This window comes from Aulonocara stuartgranti (assembly GCF_965226115.1).
Source record: "Aulonocara stuartgranti genome assembly, chromosome: 20".
In the NCBI taxonomy this organism is placed as follows: domain Eukaryota; kingdom Metazoa; phylum Chordata; class Actinopteri; order Cichliformes; family Cichlidae; genus Aulonocara; species Aulonocara stuartgranti.
In genome coordinates, this window is record NC_138956.1 from 17,880,592 (window position 1) to 17,904,386 (window position 23,795).

The 23,795-nt window shown below is 39.5% G+C and overlaps 1 protein-coding gene across 2 annotated transcripts; it reads left to right on the top strand.

The window, feature by feature from the left end:
* On the top strand, positions 1-22,055 carry tbc1d22b (TBC1 domain family, member 22B). Of its 2 annotated transcripts, XM_082519007.1 has the most exons (14): positions 1-293; positions 4,321-4,377; positions 6,173-6,365; positions 6,477-6,642; positions 10,473-10,640; positions 12,987-13,057; positions 13,336-13,464; positions 13,555-13,620; positions 15,710-15,824; positions 15,994-16,100; positions 16,173-16,248; positions 16,346-16,473; positions 18,263-18,358; positions 19,792-22,055. In XM_082519007.1, the coding sequence occupies exons 1-14, from the start codon at positions 238-240 to the stop codon at positions 19,918-19,920; spliced, it is 1,557 nt and encodes a 518-aa protein (XP_082375133.1). In that variant the 5' UTR covers positions 1-237; the 3' UTR covers positions 19,921-22,055. The 2 variants fall into 2 exon arrangements, with proteins under 2 accessions (XP_082375133.1, XP_082375134.1); XM_082519008.1 differs by lacking the exon at positions 4,321-4,377 and having other exon boundaries at positions 2-293.
* The last annotated feature ends 1,740 nt before the right edge of the window (positions 22,056-23,795 follow it).

Consider the following 23,795-nt stretch of genomic DNA (forward strand, 5'->3'; position numbering starts at 1 on the left):
AATCACGCGCTTCTGTCGGTGCGCCCCAAGATGGCGGCTTACAGTGTGCTGTAGTGTACATCATCACACTGGAAAGCGAATATTACTATCACTCGACCGTTTAAACTCATGAGGAGGCCGAGCAGAGAGAGCCGAGCGGGGCCGAGCTGTCGCCAGTGAAACGCGGAAGCGGTTGCCGCATGGTTTCTTCACGAGAGCAGCCGGTTTCGGTGTCGGTCTGACGGGGGTTATCTGAGTATGGCCACCGACAACAGGATCAATTTTTGGAGGAGAAACGCAAAGGTTCCTGGAAGGTAGGTCCTCTTTTCTTCATAAAGTAGCACTACATTTCTTAGTGAGTTTCAAACAGGCACTGTTGAAATATTGTCCTTAACAAAGACACACATTAATAATACTCTTTTCTATTGATAATACTCGTAACTAACAGATCTGTGTGGAAACACAAGCGCACAAATCGACTCGTTCGCTGGATTTCACGCATGAGCCGCTTCCAGTGTCTTATTCGAGTGTGTGTTGTTATAACAGCTCCCAGCTCAGAGGCAGACCCCCATCTCTTTCTTCTCTGCGGTTTCTAACGATCACACTGGAGGTGGCAGCTGTCTGTCAACCGCCATATGCTTTCTCAGTCTATGCTGAGAGGTGCCGGTGATAGTACAGTAAAACGATCAAAAACATCAGGGAGGAAGAATGCACTGTCTGAACCACTAACACAGCACTAATATCTTATTTTGTCATCTCAGTGGGTTTTCTTGGAGGAGTTAAATGAAACGCATCCTCGTTTTATGGCAGCATTACTTGGGGAGGACACAGTAAAGACATTACTGTTTACAAATGAAATGTGTATATAGTAAATATTATGTTACAAGAGTGGGGAGAAACATAATTTTAATAAAGTGCACAGTAGAAAGCCTTTGTGTTCAAAGTGTCTTGTAAAAAGATATTTAAAAAGTTTCTATAAACTGCACTGCCCCCCAAAAAAGAATAAATAAAAAAAAGTACATCTTTCAGACACTGACTAAGCACACAAGAAAAAATGCAGAGCCCTTCTATCCACCTGTTGGGGGCATTTTGGTGATGGTCATTGCAAACAGAAACTATAGGAGGGAAACATTGCACTTTGGGAATGCTGATTTCATCCTGTAGTGAAAACATGTTAATAACATGCTAATAGAGGGGGGGGGGGGGGGGGGGGGAGCGAATGGGTTTGTAAGCTGTTCATTCTTAACAATTTTATAACTGTGTAGTGAATAGTTACCAAGTGTTTGCAGACCAGTTGGTGTCATCCATGGAGCAGTCTGCTAGTGATCACAAGGAGGTATTTGATGCAGTGATGTATACCTTTTGGGAGCAGTTTTGGCTAGCAACTGGAGAATAGTAATTTTTCCCTAGTAACTGGTGGTTGCCAGGCAGTCACCCGCTGATATGTAGGTAAGGCCCAATCACACAAGTCTAACTTCATTTGATAAGAGTGAATATCTGATGAAATTATATATAATGCCTGTCAGGTTGAAAACTTTACTATTTAAGCACCTAAACTGGAGAGTTATTGACATTATACTGTGTCTGTATTTGTATTTCATTGTGAGATATTTATGCCGGTATAATGTTCTGAGTGTGCATACTTAAATATTCACCTGAATATAGAATGCATCTGCTGTAATATTGGGTACATTTTGATAATTCTGGAATCATTGAAAATACCATATTTTGGCATACTTAACAAACACTAGTGTTTGTTTTTTTGGATGCAGCCTATGCCAAGACACATTGAAACTGTTCTGATGGCAGGTCGGGACCGAACTCTTTATTGAGGCACTTTTTTATCTTTAATTTGTTACCCATGTGTGCATTATTTTGTCTATAAAGTACTGCAAGACAACAGAAAAATAACAGAACTTTTTTTTTTGCTCTGCTGCAAACTTCATTTGGAGTTTGTTTATTAGTCTCTAAGCTGAGTATAATGGGAGACACATACTTGAGCTAGGCTAGTCCCAGCATGCAGAGCTTACGCAATAGACATCATGGGCATGGCTAATAAAGGGTATACTCCCTGCTTTGTTTTGTTTTATTTTACTTTTTCCTGTGCGCAGGTGGAAGCTAAAAATCTCTCACGCCTCACTGATAAGACAAGACACTTCTTCATGTTTATGCGTTTGTATCTTTATTGACCTCTGTGTTTTTTTATGACTATCAAGACTGATAATCTGATTAAATGTCCTTTCCTGGTACCATCTAACTGCAAGAGAGTGGAGCAGAGAAAAGAAGTGGGTGGAGGTGGGCGGTCAGCCTGTTTTAGAAATCTGAGAAGACGGGATCTCCAAGGAGAGGGCGGTGCTGTCTTTGTCACACACAGTGATCTGGGGTGGGTGGATCGTTAGAAACACAAACATATGTTTGAACAGGAAGGCTAACAGCTAGTCTTGCTGCCTGTCCTTGAGCTGCTCCTGATAAAACAAGTGTGAGGCTGGTAAACAAGACACTCTGGCACTGCCAGATAATCAGCAGGCTCAGTTCTCAGCCTTAGGCTTGAAAAGCTGCAGTTTGATAAACTTCATATTATTTGCAGCCCTGTGATATTCTCACAAAACCCACTCCGTTACTTAGAATAATTGGGTTATCATGACAAATGAATAATATTATGAAAAACTACAGAAAATAGATTTTTTTTAAGTATTATCATAATATTTTCATGTCTGAATCTCTAAATGGCCCATATCATAGAGAGCCCTCTTTAACAGAGACCTTAGTCTTTGTCACTGTGACTTTGACCAAAAGCTGACATCTCGAAGTTGATGAGCTAATGCACCACAAGACTTCATGCAGTGCCAATACTGCCAGATAAGAACGGGAAACTGAGGTTACAATTTGCATGGGCTCACCAAAATTGGACAATAGAAGAATTGAAAACTGTTGTCTTGTCTGATGAGTGTCCATTTTTTTCTGCAGCATTTGGATGGTAGAGTCAGAATTTGATAATATCAAACCTTCTGCCTTGTATCAACAGTTCAGACTGTTGGTGGTGGTGGTATAACAGTGTGGAGGAAATTTTCTGCGCGAACTTTGGGTCCTTCATACTGACTGAGCATTATTTGAACACCACATACTACTCAACCATTCTTGCTGACCAAGTTCATACATTTATGGCCACTGTGTGCACATCTTCTGATGGCTGATTCCAGCAGGATAATTCACAGTGTCACCAAACTCAAATATTCTCAGACTTTTTGACCACAACAATTTTGCTATATCCATGTCGCCTACACATGCAACAGAGCACCTTTAAGGACAGGTTGAGTAGGTTCAGCCTGGTACTAGCAACATGTAACTAATGAAGTTGAAGGGGCCAAAAAAAAGGAAACGCAAAATGGGCAGCTATCAGTGTTTTTTCGCTGAGTAAAGACTTTAATAGAATGCAAATAAAATTTTGGTAATAGGCATTTTTGGCAATTGTAGATCCTATCCTACCACTCCAGACTATCTTTGCTTTAGTTCACCAGAGATTTGGAAAGAAGCTGAGTATTAAGATTCTCAAATCCGCTGAACATACTGCACACCACAGGGTGGTAAAGAACACAGGCGCTCTGCAAGCTGTCCACTTCTTCTGTTCAGTGCATGCTTAAAACAAGCTCATTTTGTGAAATAGGGATATTTCATATAAGGCATTGACTAAGTCATGTGGAAGGGAAGGCAGCATGTAGAACAGTATTTGTTGGGTCTGTGATTTACCAACTGGGATTTTAGCATTGCAGGATCATTAAAGAAATGCTCAGATAGTTCCCAGATTTGAAATTCTTTTTTAGGGATGTCCCAAACATCAAATGGATGTCATTATGCACTCAACAGGAAATTACAACTGTGTTTGCTGCCAGTACAGATCTTCTAGCCGGGCTACAGCCTGCCTATATGTTTGGGGTGTAACAATTCTCCAGTGCAGGGTTCAGTTCATAGGCTTTATGTTGGCCCACCTTTTTCTTTAAACACTTATAAAGCATATAAAGCATATCCTTTCCCATATACACATTTTTGATAGTCATACAATCTGTTTCCAGATGTTGCTTCTCCTCTGTGACTTCTCCCTCTTTGCTGTGTAATTAATTAACTAATTTTAAAGAAACTGAGCAACTTACTCAAACTAAGAAAGGTGAGTTCAGAAGAGCAACACATCAGAGGCCAGGACATATGTCTGCCAACATTCCTGTGAACAGTTATTAATTAACATCTTCTAAGTTCATCTTTGATTGTTCGCTCAGTCAGACACTCGAGAGCTGCGTGTGTTTTTTGGTGAAGAGATGACGGCATTTTACATGTTATCTTCCACAGTGTGCAACCGGTTTATGGAGCTCAGCATCCACCTCTTGATCCCCGATTGCGACGCACGTAAGTGCAGTAGGCTGCATGGTGCCGCGTCATCCCAGTTAATCCATTTTAACTTTTAATCTCAGTGTAACATGTATTTCGTAGCTGTTTCTTGCCGCAAGTGCTTGAATACAGTGCTATGAAAAAATATTTGCCCCCTTCCTAATTTCTTATAGTTTTGCATATTTGTCACACATGTTTCAGCTCCTCAGATTTTTAATATTAGACAAAGATAATGTCAAATAAATAAATACAAAAGACAGTTTGTGTTTTTATTTATTTCATTTATTAAAGGGGAAATTTTTTCTAAACCTACCTGGTCCTTTGTGAAAGAGTAAATACCAGACTTAAATAAAAGTTACCTGATGACTGAGAAAGTACTATTGTAATACCGAGAGAAGCTGCTTAGTGTACTAAACGGCTGTTTAGGGCTTTTCTCTGTTCACTGGACAGAGAAAAGTGGACAAGGAGACTTGGTGGTGCAATGAGGAAGTACGGAAAAGTATTCAAATGTTGGCAAAGAAAAGGTGGAATAGTGAAGGAGATGAAGAAAATGGACAAGTATGCTGGTAGGCTAGGCATACAGTGAAGTGACAGGTAGCAAAGAAATACTGATTTCTGTGTGAGGTTGGACACTAAGGCCAGAAAAGTCGACTTGTGTTTATTGGCTGGGCAGAGAGATTGAGCTGGAAAGGATGTGCAGCAGGTTGGGTTTATTAAGGATAGAATGGAAATGTACTTACAAATGAAGAGAATGTCTTGAGAAGAAGGAAGGAGTTCTTTGAAGAGCTGAAGAATGAGGACAGTGCAAAAGAGGAAGACAGATTGAGGACAGCTAGTGACTGATTCACTAGTTTCACTAGTGTCTTTGTGGAACGAGAGGAACTATAGAACTACATGAGGAAGTCAGGGGTGGCAGAGAAGTAAGTGAAGGTGGTGGGGGACATGTGTAAGTATAGCAAGACAGTGGGGAGGTGTGTGGTAGGAGTGATAGATGGGTTCAAGGTGGGGTTGCGAATACAGCAGGAATCAGCTTTGAGACACTTTTTGTTTGCAATAGTGATGGACAGACTGACAGATGAAGTCAGGAAAGAGTTTCCATGGACTGTGATGTTTGGAGATGACGTTGATCTGTAGTGAGAGTAGGGATCCGATGGAAGAAAGGCTGGAGAGATGGAGGTATGCACTAGAAAGGTAAAACAATGAAAGTTAGTAGCAGCAAGTGAATGAGAAACAGAATTGTTGCAAAGAGTAGGTTGTGAAGGTAGTGTAGTTTAAATATCTTGGGATGGGGCACAAAAGCGGTCAAGAAGAGAGTGTCGGGTGATTTGTGCCAGAAGGTTGCAAGTTAGAGCAAATGGGAAGATTTACAAGATGTTAGTGAGACCTCCTATGATGGTCTACAGTTTGGAGATAGTGAAACTTTTCATTGGGAGTGATCAGAACACAAGACGTAAGTATGAGAAATGAACCAAACTAAGAAATCTGAGAGGGGCCGGATACCTTTTCCACAGCACTGTATGTGTGGACTGCATGCACCAGTCCTGTGCAAGTGTGGCCAAATGTTTGCACTGGATTTTTTTCATCATCTCCTAAACCCCCCAAATGTTTTCAAGTCTCAGACTGAAGAAGTCACTTGGATGAGTGACAAAACATTTCTCCCACTGAAAACTCTACGTCTAGATGAACAGAATTGACTTTTAAGGGATCTCCTTAATGATTGAACATGCATCAAGACATCATCTCCTAAAGTTGTTTTTTGGTTGGTTTCTTTCTCTTTTCTGCTTGTTTGATATTTCAATCTGTCTCCCTGCAGGTATCCCAAAGACACAAAGCCCAAGTTCAACAATATCAAGACCAAAAAAGCCTCCAGCTTTCATGAGTTTGCCCGCAGCACCAACGATGCTTGGGATATTGATGATGAGGAGGATGAAGAATTCCTTGGCACCTTCAACCCAGCTGTATCTATACCACCAGGCCTGCACACTACGTCATCCGTACAGAACCAAGTAGCTACAAGATTTGATTTTTTGTCAGTCAGCAGTAAAGAAAATGAACTAGTGTGAAAAGAAAAGAGACATTCTAGTGTGTCTTTTGATTTGATATTATTTTCATCTCAGCAGCATCAAGCAGGTGACACAGAAAGTGCAGTTTCACACAGATTGGCACCACCCACGACAGAAGGTCCAAACCTTCAGGATGTGCAGGAGGAGGACACGGAGTACGAGCAAGCCAATGGCAAGGTTGTCAAGTCTAGCAGCGATGCACACCTTAACACATCTTCAGGTATGTGGTTAATATGCTGCAGCTTTAAGATCTACAGAGCAGATTATCAGGTGATTCATAGTGAAGCTAATTACAGATTTTCACAGGTGGGATTTAAGACTGCAGTTAGGGCTGGTGGGATTATAGCAAGGCCTTTAGGATGTGTCTGATGTTCCATGATATCATCACAATTGAGTAATGCAGACGACAGAGGACTGTATACCACTTATTTATCTTACTGCTGTACAATTAATGTCTTTAGGTTTTCTTTATGTTCAAAAAATAGAACTAGAAATACTAAAATAAAGATGTATACAGGATTAGTATTACAGAGAGAGCACATGTTATTTAATAATTATCTGATCACCTCTGTGTCTCATAAGGCACATTCACACAGAATAAGTGAAATCAGTTTCTACTTCATTGATAATCTTATCCTAACCAGTGTTTCTTTCTGTGACTAGCTCTTCTTGTGATGTACCAGCCCCCCAGATTTCAATCCAGTTATGTTGTTGTGATGAAATTATATAATTTATAATAAGCATTAATTAACAGTTGCAAATTCCTGTTCAGCGTCTTTACCATTAATATCTCTAAGTGCTTTCTTTTAAGAGCCTATGAGGGAAGTACAGTGTTTAATTACCGTTAGTGTGCCTGGATTTAAGTTGTAAAATCTCTTGCAACCCCTCGATATTAGGGTTGATTTTAAACAGTTTGTCATGTGTGAATTCAATAATTAACAAGATCGAGTACAGGGAAAATTTATGCAAAACTTCACAACACTTTTTACAGAACGCCAGGTTACAGTATATGTACCCAACCTAAGTACCTTATTTATCAAAAATGCTTGGGGGAACATTTTATTCTTACAATACTGAGATAAGATGGACCTATGCAGCATAAAATGTCAGTCCCTCTTCTTCAGACTTCTTCAGACAGAGTCCAAAATATTTTGGGAGTCAGTCTGCCAAAAGAATATCCTTTCATTATCCACCTTTAAGAAAACCAAAGTTTAATGGAGGCCTTTAATTCAGTAGATTTGTCAGTTTCACCAAACAGCGTACAGCAGGAATCCCTGTGAGTCACTCAGGCTGTAGACTGCTCCAAACACTCAGTTTCAGACTATTTTTTCTGCTATTGTCTCTGTTTAATATCACTGAGATTATCTTACATGTTCACCTTGGACAAACAGATCTGATTGTCAGCACAGAAGTCCCACCCAACCGCTTTTCAAACAAGTTTGGATTGGCACTCAGTCAGAAGACTGTTGTCTCAAAGGGTAGGGGGAAGAGAACTGAAATAGCTGAAAGAACTGATGGGCTGCACCAAGGACCCGTTTTTGATAAACAAGGATTATTTTGAACTGTGAGTCTGAACTAATAGAATAAAGACTAAAAATATGGATTGGAAAATAAGCATAAGAAATCCCCTTTCATAGCTTAAGTTATGAAATAACTGTCATCAAGTTCGACACTAGAAATTAATAAGAAAAGTTTCTTTTTCTTTTTGAAGTTCTGCACATGAATGAAAAGAACTCCCATCTGCAAATGTCTTATATGTGACAGGATGAAAGATCAAAGCCAGATGTAATTGTAGGACTGTGTGAATAATGAAAAATTATACATGGTAAACAGGTTTCATTAATCCTCAATTAGCTTTACCCTCAGCTTTATGAGCAGGATCACTGTTTCAAATCTAGTGGCTTTTCATATGATGAATAGTCAGCTGAATCTTTATTCATAAGTCATCTAGTTTCTGAATATTCACATTGTTGACTGGTCTCCCACTAGCCTTTCTTAGACTACGTCCACACTAGCCCGGATAGATTTGAAAACGGCGTTTTGGTCTGAAAACGCTCTGCGTCCACACTAGCGTTTTCAGTCGTTTTCACAGAGTTGTGCGTCCACATTGAAAGGCCAAGAACGCTTACATTCCAGTCCTGCACATGTGCAAAAGTGAGTGAGAATTAAGGAATTTGAAGAAAAGCTATCTGGAGCATGTACAAACTGATATTAATCTTTTTTAGGGCTGTCAAAATTTAGAGCAGTCAAAACAACTGCTGTATAATGCACTCCCCAATCCTTGTTAAATTGGTCACATGACTGCATCACATGACTAAAATGCGTCATCGTTTTAGAAAGTCTGCGTTTTCGAGAGTCCACACTGCGACGGGGCAGCTCCATTTTGAAATGTATGCGTTTTCAAGGGCGTTTTCAAAACGCTGCGTTTTTCCTTGGTGAAAGCGCTGTCTCAGTGTGGACGGGAGGACAAACCGGAGAGAAAACGATGTGTTTTCAAACGAAAACCCATTAGTGTGGATGTAGCCTTAGCCAGTAGTAGGGCTGCCACAATTAGTCGACTAGTCACGATTATGTCGACTATCAAAATCGTCGACGACTGATTTAATAGTCGACGCGTCGTTTGAAGCTTTGTAAGATCCCAAAAGACGCAGGAATAAGTAGTAGGATTTAAGAGTGTAATAACGGACTGAAACAGAAGATGGTGGCACTGCATGTACAAGGATGCCAGCTGCTGTTAAACCCTGAAGAAGAAGAAGCTGCGTCCCAGAGTTCATAGCGTGGCCCTGCTCAGTTTTCAACAATGGCGGCAGCTAGTTAGTTTTAGTATTACTCTTATTATTCTTTCTGGGTCACAAAATAAACGTTTAAGATATTCTCAGGCGAGAATGTAGCTGTGTAAACCTCAAATATCTGCTCAGTTTATCAAGACATATTTTCAAAAGCGCTCTGACGTTTTCGGAGACGTCTGTTACCCACCAGCTCAATAGCTAACGGGTTCAAGGCTCACTAGAGCCCGTGAGAACACCGGACTCCCGGCAAATCGTTTTCAAACCCACCGCCGTCTTTCGCTACTCAGGTTAAACATGATATATGAGTCACTTAGATAACTTAAAAATTTTATTGTTTGGCTTTTTTTTAGTATTTTATTTGTTCCTGAATGAATCGGTTTGGCTGAGATTAAAGTTACAGTTTTTACACAGCTGAATAAACCTCAAGCAGACAGCTGATTATCAGAAGTGTGAGATGCTCAAGAATATACTCTGGTGTCCTGTTATATTTTAGATAGCAAGGAGCAGACGGCTGAGTTTATTAAACTTCACTGAAACAATCTGCAAATTTCATTAAAATTTAATGAATTTTAATCTTGCCTTTATTTTTAGCTAGCACATACCTTAAACACTTAAGCTAATGATAGTTATATTAAGAGCAGATGCATGCTGGTGCAATAAGCTGTATGTTTTATGTCCAATGAATGCATGATCTGATTAGTCGACTAATCGCAAAAATAATCGGTGACTAGTCGACTATCAAAATAATCGTTTGTAGCCAGTAGTCAACACTTCAGCTAATTTAATCCTATTAAACTGCCTTTATGTGTTTACAAAGTCACAACACTGACTGTCTTCCACCTACAATCCAGTTTTGAGATCCCTTCCCAGGCACCTTAGCCCCCACTCACATCAGGTGAGGTCACATGATAGGGTGAGGCAAGGTCTCCCAATGGTTTCACCCGAAACCTCTGCTGGTAATGACCTGTGCCTTTTTTGGTGAGGCACAGGATCAATAGTAGGTCAACAACTCCCACCAAGGAATAAATACCTGACCACAGAAATAAATATGGCAACAAAGTAAGAAAATAATTGCATAGCTTAAGGAGATTGTTGTAAAGTAATATGCATCTCTTTAGCTTTACTTGTTTAATTTAAGATTAATTGCATTTGAAAAATATTTGAACCTTTTTATTGTTCCTTTAATATCGTGGCTCTTGCTTGTTTTCATTCTCCATTGTAAAGTTGCCTCTTGTTTTTAATCCGTGTGCTCCTTATGCAGTTCGCTCCACACTGCAGAAGCAGCAGTCTCTCCCAGTTCGTCCCATCATCCCACTGGTGGCTCGCATCTCGGACCAGAATGCATCAGGGGCACCACCGATGACAGTGCGGGAGAAAAGCCGGCTTGACAAATTCAGGCAGCTACTGGCTAGTCCCAACACTGACCTAGGTACAGCAACAGAAGCAGCTTTTCCCTTATATTGGGATGTGCTAAAGGACTGATCGTTGCAGGAAGGCCGTGCCTTTTGTTGAATCAGAAGATAGCTACCTAATAATTTACAGTACCATACACCAGTAAGGAAACAGATTATTGACATGCAAGTATAATATGCAGGCATCCTGAATAGAAATTCTGTTTTTTTATGTATAAAACAGATTCTAAGATTATTTCAATACAACAATATGAACAAAAAATGTGACGTATTACACTGTGTCATTTTTTTTTTTACAAAAACTGAGCCAAAAAGTAGACGCAGTGTGTGGAAAAACGAAGTACAGCCCATGATTTAGTAGCTTGTAGAAGTACTTTTAGCAGCAATCAATCAGTAATCAATCAGCTATATCTGACACTTCTCATATTGCTGACTGAGCAACTTTGGCCCACTCTTCTTTACAACAAGGTTGAGGTCTGGACTTTGAAAAAGGAAATGATCAGCGTGTTGCAATGGCCCATTTATCCATTATGTTGTAAATTAACTGGTCAGGGAAGTTTCAGTTTCAACCTTGGGGTTAATTTGCTGAGATTGGAAGTTGTCTTGAATGTTTTCCACTTGCGAGTGATCATTCTTGCTGTAGAATGATGGACTTCGATAGTTTGGAAATGGCCTTATAACCCTTCCCAGACTGATAAGCAGCAGCAATTGCACCTCTAAGATCAGTGCCGATGTCTTTTCTGTGTGATTGGAACAAGCAAACTGTCAAAACTTCTGCTTTTATAGAGGTGCTCACACTTGCTGAAAATCAATAAATTAGGATCATTTGATTTGATTAATTTGACATTTTTGTGGTCTAATTGAGAGGTCTGTGAAGGTTCTCAGTCATCCAGGTCATCGGAGTCTAAGTACCTTGGAAAGAAGGGTGTCTGGACTTCTTTAAGGTTCCTTCTCATCCGAGAAGCTTCTTCAGTTCTTCAGTTCTTCAGCGCAATTGGTGGAGAGTTCCGGATTTTACACCCGTTTTCACACCTTAGCTCATGTGATTATGATAGGGGGTCCATGACCCTCTCGGGGACACTCCCATAGGGCTTAAAATCTGGGACTGTCCACCGTTTGACCTTAGAACTGAAGAAGCTTCTCAAATGAGAGGTGAAATGTCTTCAAGCTACTTAAAGAAGTCCAGACGCTTTTCTTTCCAAGCTCCGTAGACTCTACTTACAAGAGTCTATGTAAGCCTTTATATATTTCTATATGTTTTTGGTAGAGCAGAGAAATTTCTTTCATTACCCATACAAGATCCAAAATTTACAAATTAACTATAATCCTCAATGCAGCTCAAAGGAAAGGTCAGTGATCTCTTAAATGTAATTCAAATAAACATTGCCCATGAAGACATCTATGTAACAACTTAAATGATAAGCAATTCAAATTCAGCTTTTAAAAAGTAATTGCTGGATGTTGATTTTGTAAACACTGAGGACATAGAGAGGACATTGTTCAGCTTGTAATTTTGTTAACTATCACTAGATGAAAACAACCAGGATCTGGGTATTTACACACAGTGTGAGCTCCAGTTGATTCACCCGTGTTCAAATAAAATGGAAACTCTGGCTGCACAGTAAGCCTGATTTTAACTCAAATGTGTAGTGTGAGTTAACATGTCATACATATTTAATAAAATTGGCACAGTATCTCACCAGCTTTTAAGAGGAACTGCTGGCGTGCTGTAACTGTTGCACTGCTAAAAATCTTTAGGCTGTAGCTAGGAACATTGTAAGACTGGTCCTCAAAGATTTCTGAAATGAAATATCTGTGAGTTAGATCGCACTTTGAAAGAACTGCACTTCACAATGCCTCTCGTGTGCTGAGACTTTCTTCTAAAAGACTTTGGTTGTGTTTGTGCTTTAGAAGTTAGATTTTTCTGTAGACGTGTATTTTTCAGGTTGTAGCCATTTTCTTTTAATGTCTTTTCTGTCATCAGTGCTCAACATGATAATGATTTCACTTATCGTACTGGAATGTCAAGCTAAAGAATAGACTGCAAAACTTTATGAGCTTGTCACCAGAAAGAAATGGATCCAGAATATGTGGTACGGGTTTGTCTGAAAGAACCCACACAGCCTTCAGTTTAATAAACATGTTAACACAAGTAATGAAGGACTTGGATGAGATTTTTTCACCAAAAGAACTCTCTTTTGTAAAGCTGAACATCACATTTTTTCTATTAAACTGATTTTACAGCTTTATTTTTCTATTGCATGGGTGACTCGTCACTAGTTGTGTAGGTTGTGCTGATCTCTGCTCTGGTTTCTATGTAGCATTGACAGTGCTTGTTTCTATCTTGCTCTGTGCTGTTACAGAAGAACTCCGCAAGCACAGCTGGTCAGGCATACCAAGAGAAGTCCGGCCAATCACATGGAGACTTCTTTCTGTAAGGCTGTGACCTTCAGTTTTGCAAAAGCACATTTTTCTCAGCATTTAATAATCCAAAGCATTCTGTCTCAATAGCTCAATTTTTTTTTATTCTTTTTGTTTGATTCGTAAAAATTTTCAGATAATGCTAAAAGCTTTATCTTTACAGCGGCACATATCTCAAGTGTTCTCTCGTCTTATCTAATGGTCAGCCTGTTCTGTTCCTCTGAAATTGTTCGGCTAATCAAAAAAGGGTTGTTTTTTTCTGTATCTTAACCTTTCTAATGGCTCGTTCAGGGCTACCTGCCAGCCAACAAGGAACGCAGAGAACTGGTGTTGAAAAGGAAGCGAGAGGAATATTTCAGGTTCATAGAGCAGTATTACCACTCCAGAACAGACGAGCACTATAAAGACACATACAGACAGGTGATGCTGCAGCTGAAATACAAAAAAAGAGATGTAGTTTATGTATGTAAAAGATCCATGACCTAACATGTCAACATTTGTTCCTGTCAGATCCACATTGACATTCCAAGAACAAATCCTCTGATTCCCTTGTTTCAGCAGCCTGCAGTACAAGAGGTAAGATTACTGAAAAGCAGCTCCAATATCTCAGTTGTTTCTCCAAAGTACACGTGTCTCGTTTTCTATGTTCATGATGAGCATCGGAATACCGACATTATTTTAATGTTTGGTTGGTTCGTTTCTCCAGTTTAGAGTGAACCGGGGACTTGTTTTTGTTTTGGAGATAGTGGCTCTAGCTAATTCTTGGTTCAGTTCAGCGTTTCCACTATTACAAAATGTTTAAGTGGTACATCACAACAGATTGTCCTATGTTGAGATTATATTAATAGCTAAGCCCCTAGTATGAGTTACTGCTTTTATAAGACATGTAATGTGAGGCTTTGCTTTGTTGCTGGCATCATTGGAAGTTCTGGATTTTTTGTTTTCTTTCAATTTTATCCTCCCACTGATTTCATTTGTGTCCTCTCAAAGTTGACATTAGTTTGTCAGAAACCCACCTACTCTCGCCAGTGGTTAACTCGCCTTTCATTGTCATGGCAGATATTGAATTTTATTGGCATTATGGTCTCTGGTCACAATAACAATATGTTGCACATTCCACTTTGAATTCCTTATGAATATGTTATTAAAAATGTTTAAAGTCTTGCTCTTATGGAGAAACAGGCAGGGTCTCCTGGCTGGCTGCACAGGGACTATGTATACTATACAAGATTTTATTTTATTTTTTTTATTCTATTAGTGCAGATCAGCAGGGAACATAGCAACTGGTCAATCTTTTTTACAAAGTCAGATTCTGCATGGAGAAAAATGTTTTCTGGAGGAAGATAAATCCATGAAGGGAACTCACCTTTTGAGAAGTCATATTTTACTTTACTGAAAAACTAATTTGGGATAATGAAGTTTTTCATTGTCTTTATTTGTGTGTGCTGATATACAGCATATCATCTTAATTTGCTCAAAAAGTTAACATTCCAGCTTTGTTCTGTGGCTGGACTCATTGTGAAAAGCATTGACAACACTGTAAGTGATACAGGGTTGTATAGTGTGGTGTATTTGCCTGTCATTGAGGAAGAAGCTTCATCAGATTAGTACACTCCAGAGGAAGTTAGTTGTTAAAAAGGAAATGCACTGAGCCCAGCCTGTTCCTCAAAGGAAGTGATTTTTAGTGGCTTTGCAAAACAACCAAGATATTACACATGACAATAATTATTTCTGAATATTCAGGACAAACATGTATTTGCATTAATGGTAAAATGTACAGCCTCTGTCAACTCTTAAGGATTTACATATGTTCGTGTTCCTTTTAAATACCTCCAAACTTGACATCCGAGAAAGAATCTAAGTCTCGCCCAGCACTCAACCGTTACTGATCCCGATCTCAACATAATGTTACAGCCTACTGATATCCAGAGCCTTCATCTACACTAAATGCCACGCCACAAAGAAGCTCCTTTGGTAAGCCTTGCCAGAGTAATGGCTGAGACTTTCCCCAAGGTCTTCATAATCCTCCACCAAGGATGTGTTGGTTAGGTCTCAAGTCCAAGATAGCAGAACACATCCCGAGGGAAGCCTTCCTGTCCTTCCTTTTCCTTACTTGGTTTGCCAGAACCTGAACTCTTTGAGACCAGTTGACAACCTCCTCTGTAAACTCCCTGAGCTCTTCAGTTTTTTGTCCTTACAGCTGCTCAAATCTCATGACAACACCTGTCAAATAAAAATATTTTGCTTTTCTTTATGTTTGTGATACTGTTCATATTGTACATTGAAATGCTGTCACATAATATTGTGAAATTAGGGTTAGAAAATAAAAGTCTTTCTTGGGGTACTTTTGACCACCAGTGTACATGTACTTTATCAGTAGTTAATGTGCTGTAGGATAGTCTTATTAACACAGTTAGTTTCAAGAATATTGCCCACACTACCCAGGTATAAGGATTAGACATACCAGTCATGTTGTGGCACCTCAGTTAATGTACACAACAGTTTCAACAGTCTGTAAAACACACTTCAAAGCATTCATGCTATTTTTTACAGACGCTTATATGTGTCTACAGACATAAGACTGAAAATGTGGACAGGAATCAAAAGAAAAAAAGACTTCCACGCTGGAGCTGAACATTAGCAGTAATTCTCCTTGTTTCCTCAGATTTTTGAGCGAATTCTCTTTATCTGGGCCATCCGTCACCCAGCCAGCGGTTACGTTCAAGGAATCAACGATCTGGTCACACCTTTTTTTGTTGTCTTCCTGTCAGAGTTTGTCAGTAAGTTACACGTTGAATCGGGGGGAAAAAAACATTTGGTTTGTTCTTTTTCTAGTTAGGTTATATATTGAATGACAACAATTTTAAATTTCTTCATCAAAGCTCAGCTCACATCAGAGAAGACTTGATATGAGTCATCAGTCTCAGTCAGTGTTATTTGTTTTTCCAGCGGAGGATATGGAGAACTTTGACGTAGCAGCACTACCTCTGGAAACTCAGAGAAATATTGAAGCTGACAGTTTCTGGTGCATGAGCAAGCTGCTGGATGGAATACAGGTCAGGACACAATCTCAATCAGTGCTAATTTAAAACTAGTAAGCAACTTTATTGAAATGTATTTCTTTTCAGGACAACTACACCTTTGCTCAGCCTGGAATTCAGAACAAAGTGAAAGCTTTAGAGGAGCTAGTCAGCAGGATAGATGGTACGTGGACAAGCTTATGCTTAGGGAAACCTGTTTCCACAAGCTAACAGCAGGAGACCCAGTTTTAACAGGTGTGTGTATCTGTGTCTGTTGCCAGAGGACATTCACAATCATTTCAAGAGGTATGAAGTGGAGTACCTGCAGTTTGCTTTCCGGTGGATGAACAATCTTCTGATGAGGGAGTTACCACTCCGCTGCACTATCCGTCTCTGGGACACCTACCAGGTAAGGCAGGGTGTCCACCATTATCTGAGCTTTTATGAGCAATGAACACGAGTCACAGCTGTCTCAGACAATTTGCTGCTGTTTCAGTCAGTGTGTCTGCATCTGTAGTGCAGCTTATTTTATGCTCTGTGGGTCAAGATGAAGAAATTTCATGAAATCTTGTGATGTGCATCTGAGATCTCTGATGGCCCCATTATACTTACCACACTGGTCACTTTGCGTGTCACTGGTGACATCATCACATGGCTGTATCCCTTTATGCTGACCGTTACAGCACAGGTACTCGCTGCAGTATTCTCCTGAATGATAAGTGTCACAACTCAAACAAATCCTGCACATCAGTGCTGGTGTAGGAGAAGTTGTCAAAACGGGACGCAAATAAATTGCTTTGAAAAGTTTTTTTTTTTTTTTAAAGTCATATTTTCAAACTGTTGCATCATCTCCTCTGTATAATCTATAAATCTCTGAGCATCTGTGTCATTATAATCACAGTAACAATCGACACAATCCTCCTGTCTTCATTTAGCACGCCAGGTTACAAAAATCTTGAGTGCATCACCAACAGAAATGACAGATTCCAATTTGCCTGGCATGAGACAGTGGGTATAATGGGGCCCTGATAGACTGTAAAACTATTCAAGCTCATTAGTCCAACATGTGTGGCATTATACATCTTATAATTACAAAATGGGTATAGGACTGTTACAAAAGAAAATACCTGAAAGGTGATTTTACACATTCACATTTTTTACCAGATTAGATGCCACATACTAAATTGTTATAGCCACTACCAGTTTTATTAATGTACCAGTTTTGGCTTTTAATCAAAAGTTTTGATGGTGAGGTTAATTTTGCACACTGCACTCCCCTCCAGAAGTGAGCAGCAAGTCAGCATGAATCACATGAACATTAATTGAGGATGCAGAGAGTTACAAGGACTTGTGTGGTTCCAGGCACCTTTATTGTTCCATTGGTGATAAACAGTACACTGATGACAACAATGGAAATCTGTTATCCTACAAAGTAGTTAATGCACTTATGACTGGTGGAGAATAGTTCAAATAAAGACAGCATACTCTCTTTTGGAAATCATGTTAGAAAACTGGACATGATAGCCAAGGGGTGGATGTGACTAAGAATCCAAGAGACACTGCACACTCAAAATGAATCACCAAAGTAGTCATACATCAAAGCATTCTTATATTTTACACCAAATGATGATTTAATAAATTAACCCCGTGACATCTTAAACAAGACTTGAAACTAGCGATAGAACTTGTAAGTCTCCTTCCTCCTCCTCATCCCCAACCGGTCACAGCAGATGGATGCCCCTCCATGAGACTGGTTCTTCCTGTTAGCAGGGAGTTTTTCCTTCACACAGGAGGTTGTCTGATTGTTGGGGGTTTCCCTGTATTATTGTAGGGTCTTTACCTTACAATATTAAGTGAATTGAGTGTGACTGTTTTGGTGATTTGAGGCTATACATATAAAACTGAATTGAATAAACCCCTCAGAAATGTGTTCATTGAGGTCGAAGATAAAGTGAAAAGTAACATTTTTCCCTCACAGAATTCTGTACAAGGACTCTTCTTTTGGCAGTCAAAGGAGTTGCCTCTTTCTGAACATTAGAAAGAATGCCGTTTTCAATCACTCACAATAATTTAACCTTTGTGTATGTCAGTGGTTGCAATATTTGGCCTGTTACACAATATTTGTAAGTCATTAGACAAATCTTTTCTTGATTGAAGCTGATTTGTATAATTGGCTACCATTATTCTGTTTTCCACAGGCTGAAGCAGAGGGTTTTTCCCGCTTCCACTTGTACGTCTGTGCTGCTTTCCTCATTAAGTGGCGCAAAGAAATCCTGTCCATGGTTGACTTTCAGGTACATTTGTCTATGTCATCCAGTCACGGCAGAGAAACTAATATGACCCATTTAAGGCAGACTGGCGGACAAGGGCGGAGTCTTCTGAGTTAAAATTAATCAACTTTACTTTGTAAAAGTTTAAATCACATCATTTGTAGTTCTTCTTCAATTTTGATGCTGGTCTAACTTGTTTTCGATCAATCATAAGATAGCCACTTCCTGCATCATATCCTGCTTTTATGTGTATTTTACTCTTAATGGTAGCATAATTTATTACCAAATAAATCTGCTGCAATTGGTAAGACTTGAAACTAGTGACTAAGATGATGAACTAGAGCACAGGTGTCGAACTCCAGGCCTCGAGGGCTGGTATCCTGCAGGTTTTAGATGTGTCCTTGATCCAACACAGCTGATTTAAATGGCTAAATGACCTCCTCAACATGTCTTGAAGTTCTCCAGAAGCCTGGTAATGAACTAATCATTTCATTCAGGTATGTTGACCCATGGTGATATCTAAAACCTGCAGGACACCGGCCCTCGAGGCCTGGATTTCGACACCCCTGAACTAGAGCAAGGGGGCAGTAGGTTTAAATACTGTAATTTGATTTCCTTTTCTTTCATCCTTCTAAACATCAACATGTCAGTGTAATCATTTATTTACGGAGCCCCGCAGGGGACATGGGAGAAAAAAAAATTAAGTTTGTTTTGCGAGTTTATTTTGCGAGATCTCGCAAAGGTTTTAGCCGCATTCTTCGGAGGCCGTCAGCTCGAAGCCGACCGGGAGGTCGAGGCACAATGTGCTGGGAAAGCGGTGTTCCTCCTGGCTATAGTAGGTCTCGACCTCCCGTTAGCTTCGAGATAGTGGGTGTCAGATCTCCGAAAACGTTGGAGCACTTTTGCAAATATGTGATGTCTTGTAAACCGAGCAGGTATCTGACGTTTACACAACTACATTCACGCCTCAAAATATCTTAATAGTGTATTTTGTGACCCAGAAAGAGTAATATTACAACTAAGTAGCTGCTGCCATTGTTGGAATTCAACTTTTGCGAGATCCCGAGTTTGTTTTGCAAGATCTTGCAAAAGTTTTGCGAGATCCCAAGTTTGTTTTGCGAGATCTCGCAAAAGTTTTGTGAGATCCCAAGTTTGTTTTGCGAGATCTCGCAAAAGTTTTGTGAGATCCCGAGTTTGTTTGTTTGTTTGTTGTTTGTTTCGCAAAAGTCCGTCTTAATTTTTTTTTCTCCCATGTCCCCTGCGGGGCTCCGTATTTATTTGATCACCAGAAAATAAAAGTGTTGCTTGTAGTTTTGTAGTAGGTTTACCAACCAAGTATGCATGTACATCTGCTAAGTTTTATATGCTAACCCATATGTTATGTTTGACAATGAAAGGCTTTGTATCTCCAACTTTCAAAACACTGAGTGTCTTAAGGACTCTCTCTTGCTCTTTAGGGTCTCCTCATGCTACTGCAGAACCTTCCTACAATCCACTGGGGGAATGAAGAAGTCGGTCTCCTCCTGGCTGAAGCTTACAGGCTCAAATACATGTTTGCAGATGCTCCCAGCCACTACAAGAGATAAGCCCAATGCTTCCGCACCAGGGAAAATGCTGCATTTTGACTTTTAAAAATCAATTTAAACCTTGAGTGGGCAACTTCGGTGTCTGTGATGCACATCAGGTGCTGTCTCTGAGGTAACGTAAAAGAGACTGACGGGATGTTATGTCAGTGATATCAACTTTATCCTGTGAAAATGAAGTCCAGTGAATATTAAGTGGATTTGGGGCTTACATTGCACACAGCTCAGTGAATATGGGACTATTTTGCAGGCAGTGTTGCACTGCAACGGTGGACTGTGACAGTATAAAAAACAACTCGACTATGCCACTCTGGTTTACTTATACTGTTTTTGGTCATCTCTTATGTTCACTGTAAGCGTGAAAGAAGACACTGTAATATAGTGGGATGATGAATGTTTGTGAGATCATCCTTTTAGTGAGAAATGGTATCTAAAGATTATATTTTTTGCATTTTTTGTTTTACAAGGGACAATATTGGGTATAAAGCAGGCAACTGGAATACAAAGCTTAGTTTTACATTGTCTGGCTGTCAGTCCCCTTTCTTTGTTAAATAGATGCTTTTTGGTTTAACCAAAATCGCTCTGTACGATCAGCATCTTTAAAGCCGCGACTGATAATCTGGGTTGTAATTAGTAAGTATTACCTATGAGTAGCAAATAGAAGGTATTGTATTTCATTTTTTAGGTTGTGTTTGGGGTGTAAAGCAAAAAGACTGATTTGGTATCAATATCACTTTTAATTTCTAAATCACTGTGAAGAACGGAGGTATAGTTTGGAAATAACAACAACTGTAAAGTTAGAGTTTTATTTAAAAATCTAAACTTAGCACTGTTCAGATCTTTCCTGAACCTGAACTGTGCTAAATTAATTCAGTAGCTGCTTAAAATTGTAGTAAAGTTTATACAATTGTGATCCAGTTTTTGATGAAGATTGCAGATTGACACACTGCATCAACACTCAAAAGTCAGCCAGCTTGTCAGTTTTGGCCTGAGGGTGGAGGTTTTACCCGAAGTGTTTCAAGAGATACCTGTCAGTGTAAAATCTGTGCATAATTACAAGTGATGAAAAACATTCATTAACATCAGTTATACAGAATATTTACAATCAGTATGTTTTAATTGGAGGAAATGCCTGTGTTGGTATTGAAAGTCATTATGCTATCTGAATGCAGCTCCACATCCCTGACAATACCCTATAGAGCATTGGTAAGGTACACATACAGTGTAACGCTTTCCTGACATGCTCCATGAAACTTTATTTGTGCAACAGTGTTTTTCTTCTTTCTTTTTTCTTCTTTCTTTTTTTTTTTTTAAATATGATTGTGTGCGTTACAACTCATCTACCTTCATTGCCAGTGATAATAATAGTGCAACATATGTTTGAAAGGTATGACAACACTCTTATACTTTGTGCATCTAATAGAAAGAAAATCAATCTAAGTTGGGTCATCTGCTTCACTCTTTAACCTGATTCATTCTGGACCAAAGTCTCTGTTGGAAAGTTGTGACGCCCAGCAGATGGATGCCACCGTCATCACCATAGATCACAGCAGACTGAATGGAGCAACATTGTTCACGAGTCTTAATCCATTTCGACTATAACTGGAGTTCTGAGCTACTTAATGGCATTTTATTCAGTGAAGTGCTACTGAAGACATGATGGTGAAATAGATTCTCCTTTATTTATGAAGGAACACCAGTCTTGTCCACTATTTATCAGTCATCAGATTTCCATAATCAATCTTCATCTACCACCTTGAATGTTTTTTGGAGTTTTACAGTATGCGTGTAGCCTTAAAGTCACTTTCATTCATTCAGGTGAGCCGCATGATTGTCATTACTGTGACTCCATTCTGGGTTTTGTGTTTGTTTGTTTGTTTGTTTGTTTGTTTTAATTTAAAGGTCATTCTGTTAAAAAAATGTGATGTTAATAACTAAAGACTAACAAAAAAATTTTTTTCCATGCAGCTACAACAACAAATCCAATCTTTATTGGAACAGTACAAGTACAGCCTGTTTTACAGAGTGCTTCACTAGTCAATGCTGGCTTCAGCCTTAAATGAAGACTTGTTAAATTATTACAGTCTCAGCTGTATATTCACCTTTTCTGATGATATTAAACAAACAACATGTGTGTACATGGATTGGGTTGATATATTATTTTATAGCACCATTTAAAGCACACAATTCCAACGTGCTTCACATTTATGATGAAATCTATGTGAGGAAAAATTATACAAGCACATATAGTGATGTGAAAAAGTATTTGCTGTCTTCCTGGTTTGTTTTTTTTTTTGGGGGGGGGGGGGGCATTCAAAGTGGTTTTTGCTACAGCAGGTCATTCACCCAATCACACACACATTCATATAAACTTAACAAAAAAATTGTATATGAATGTAGTAAAAACCACTTTGACATAAAAATATTACATCATTTCATAAGAAGAACGTCATCCCAGCCATCATCAACTCAACTGTAATTGATGGAACCATGAATTCAAATTCAAATTTTTTATTTGTCACGTACACAGTCATACACAGTACGATATGTAGTGAAATGCTTGGACAACTGCTCGTGACCTAAAGAAAACAAAAAAGGAAAAGGCTATGAATAAGAAAGGAAATAAATATGAAAAATTAAAAAGGGTAAATTTAACTAGGAAGGAATAAAATATAAATTAAGGTTAAAAATGAAATAACTGTACAACACAAATTAGAATGAAGGGTAAATTTAACTGGGAAGAATAAGATAAAGATAAATATATAAATTAAAGTTGAAAATAAAATAACTGTACAACAAAATACACAATACACAATATAGAACTATATAAGAATGTATGAAGAAATCTAAATATAAATAAATATATACACAGTAACAGCAGCTGTACAAGTATTAACCGGAAATGAAGAATATAGTGACCAGTGTTGTGCAAAACCAATGTCCAGAAAGTCCAGTGTGTGTGTAAGAACCATATGTGTGGGTCAGTACTGTGTGGTGGTGTGATTGAGAGACCGTATCGCCTGCGGGAAGAAGCTCCTCCTCAGTCTCTCTGTGTTGGTCTTCAGGGAGCGGAATCGCTTTCCTGACCTCAACAGAGAGAACAGTCTGTTGTTGGGATGGCTGAGGTCCTTCACGATCTTCCTGGCCTTGGTCCAGCACCGCCTGCTGTAGATTGAGTGCAGGTCAGGGAGCTCGGAGCGGATGGTGCGCTCAGCTGACCGCACAACCCTCTGTAGAGCTCGTCTGTCCTGCATGGTGCTGTTCCCGAACCAGGTTAAGATGTTTCCCGCCAGGATGCTCTCTATGGTGCACGAGTAAAAGTTCCTGAGCACCTTGGAGGGCAGTTGGAAGTCTCTCAAGCGTCTGAGGTGGTAGAGACGCTGTCGGGCCTTTTTCACCACGGTGTTGATGTGACAGGACCATGACAGGTCCTGCGTGATGTGAACTCCGAGGTATTTGAAGCTGTCCACTCTCTCCACTGGGCACTCGTTGATGACGGGGGTCTGGTAGTTCCTCTCCTGCTTAGTGCTGAAGTCCACTATCAGCTCCTTTGTCTTACTGACGTTTAGAAGGAGGTTGTTCCTCTGGCACCAGTTCTCCAGATTCCTAATCTCCTTCAGGTAGGCCGTCTCGTTGTTATCAGAGATCAGGCCCACCACGACGGTGTCGTCTGCTGAATTCTGCTCTCTACCCGAAAGAATGAATTTCTCACCGTCTGTTCATGCCCTGAAGCTCAAGCACACTTAATAATTCAGACAAAAATTCAAAATGCACCAGCAAGTTCACCTGTGAATGACTAAAAAAAGTTTTTTGAGTGGCCTAATCAAAGTCCAGACTTAAACCTGATTGAGATGCTTTGGTGTGACTTTAAACAGGCG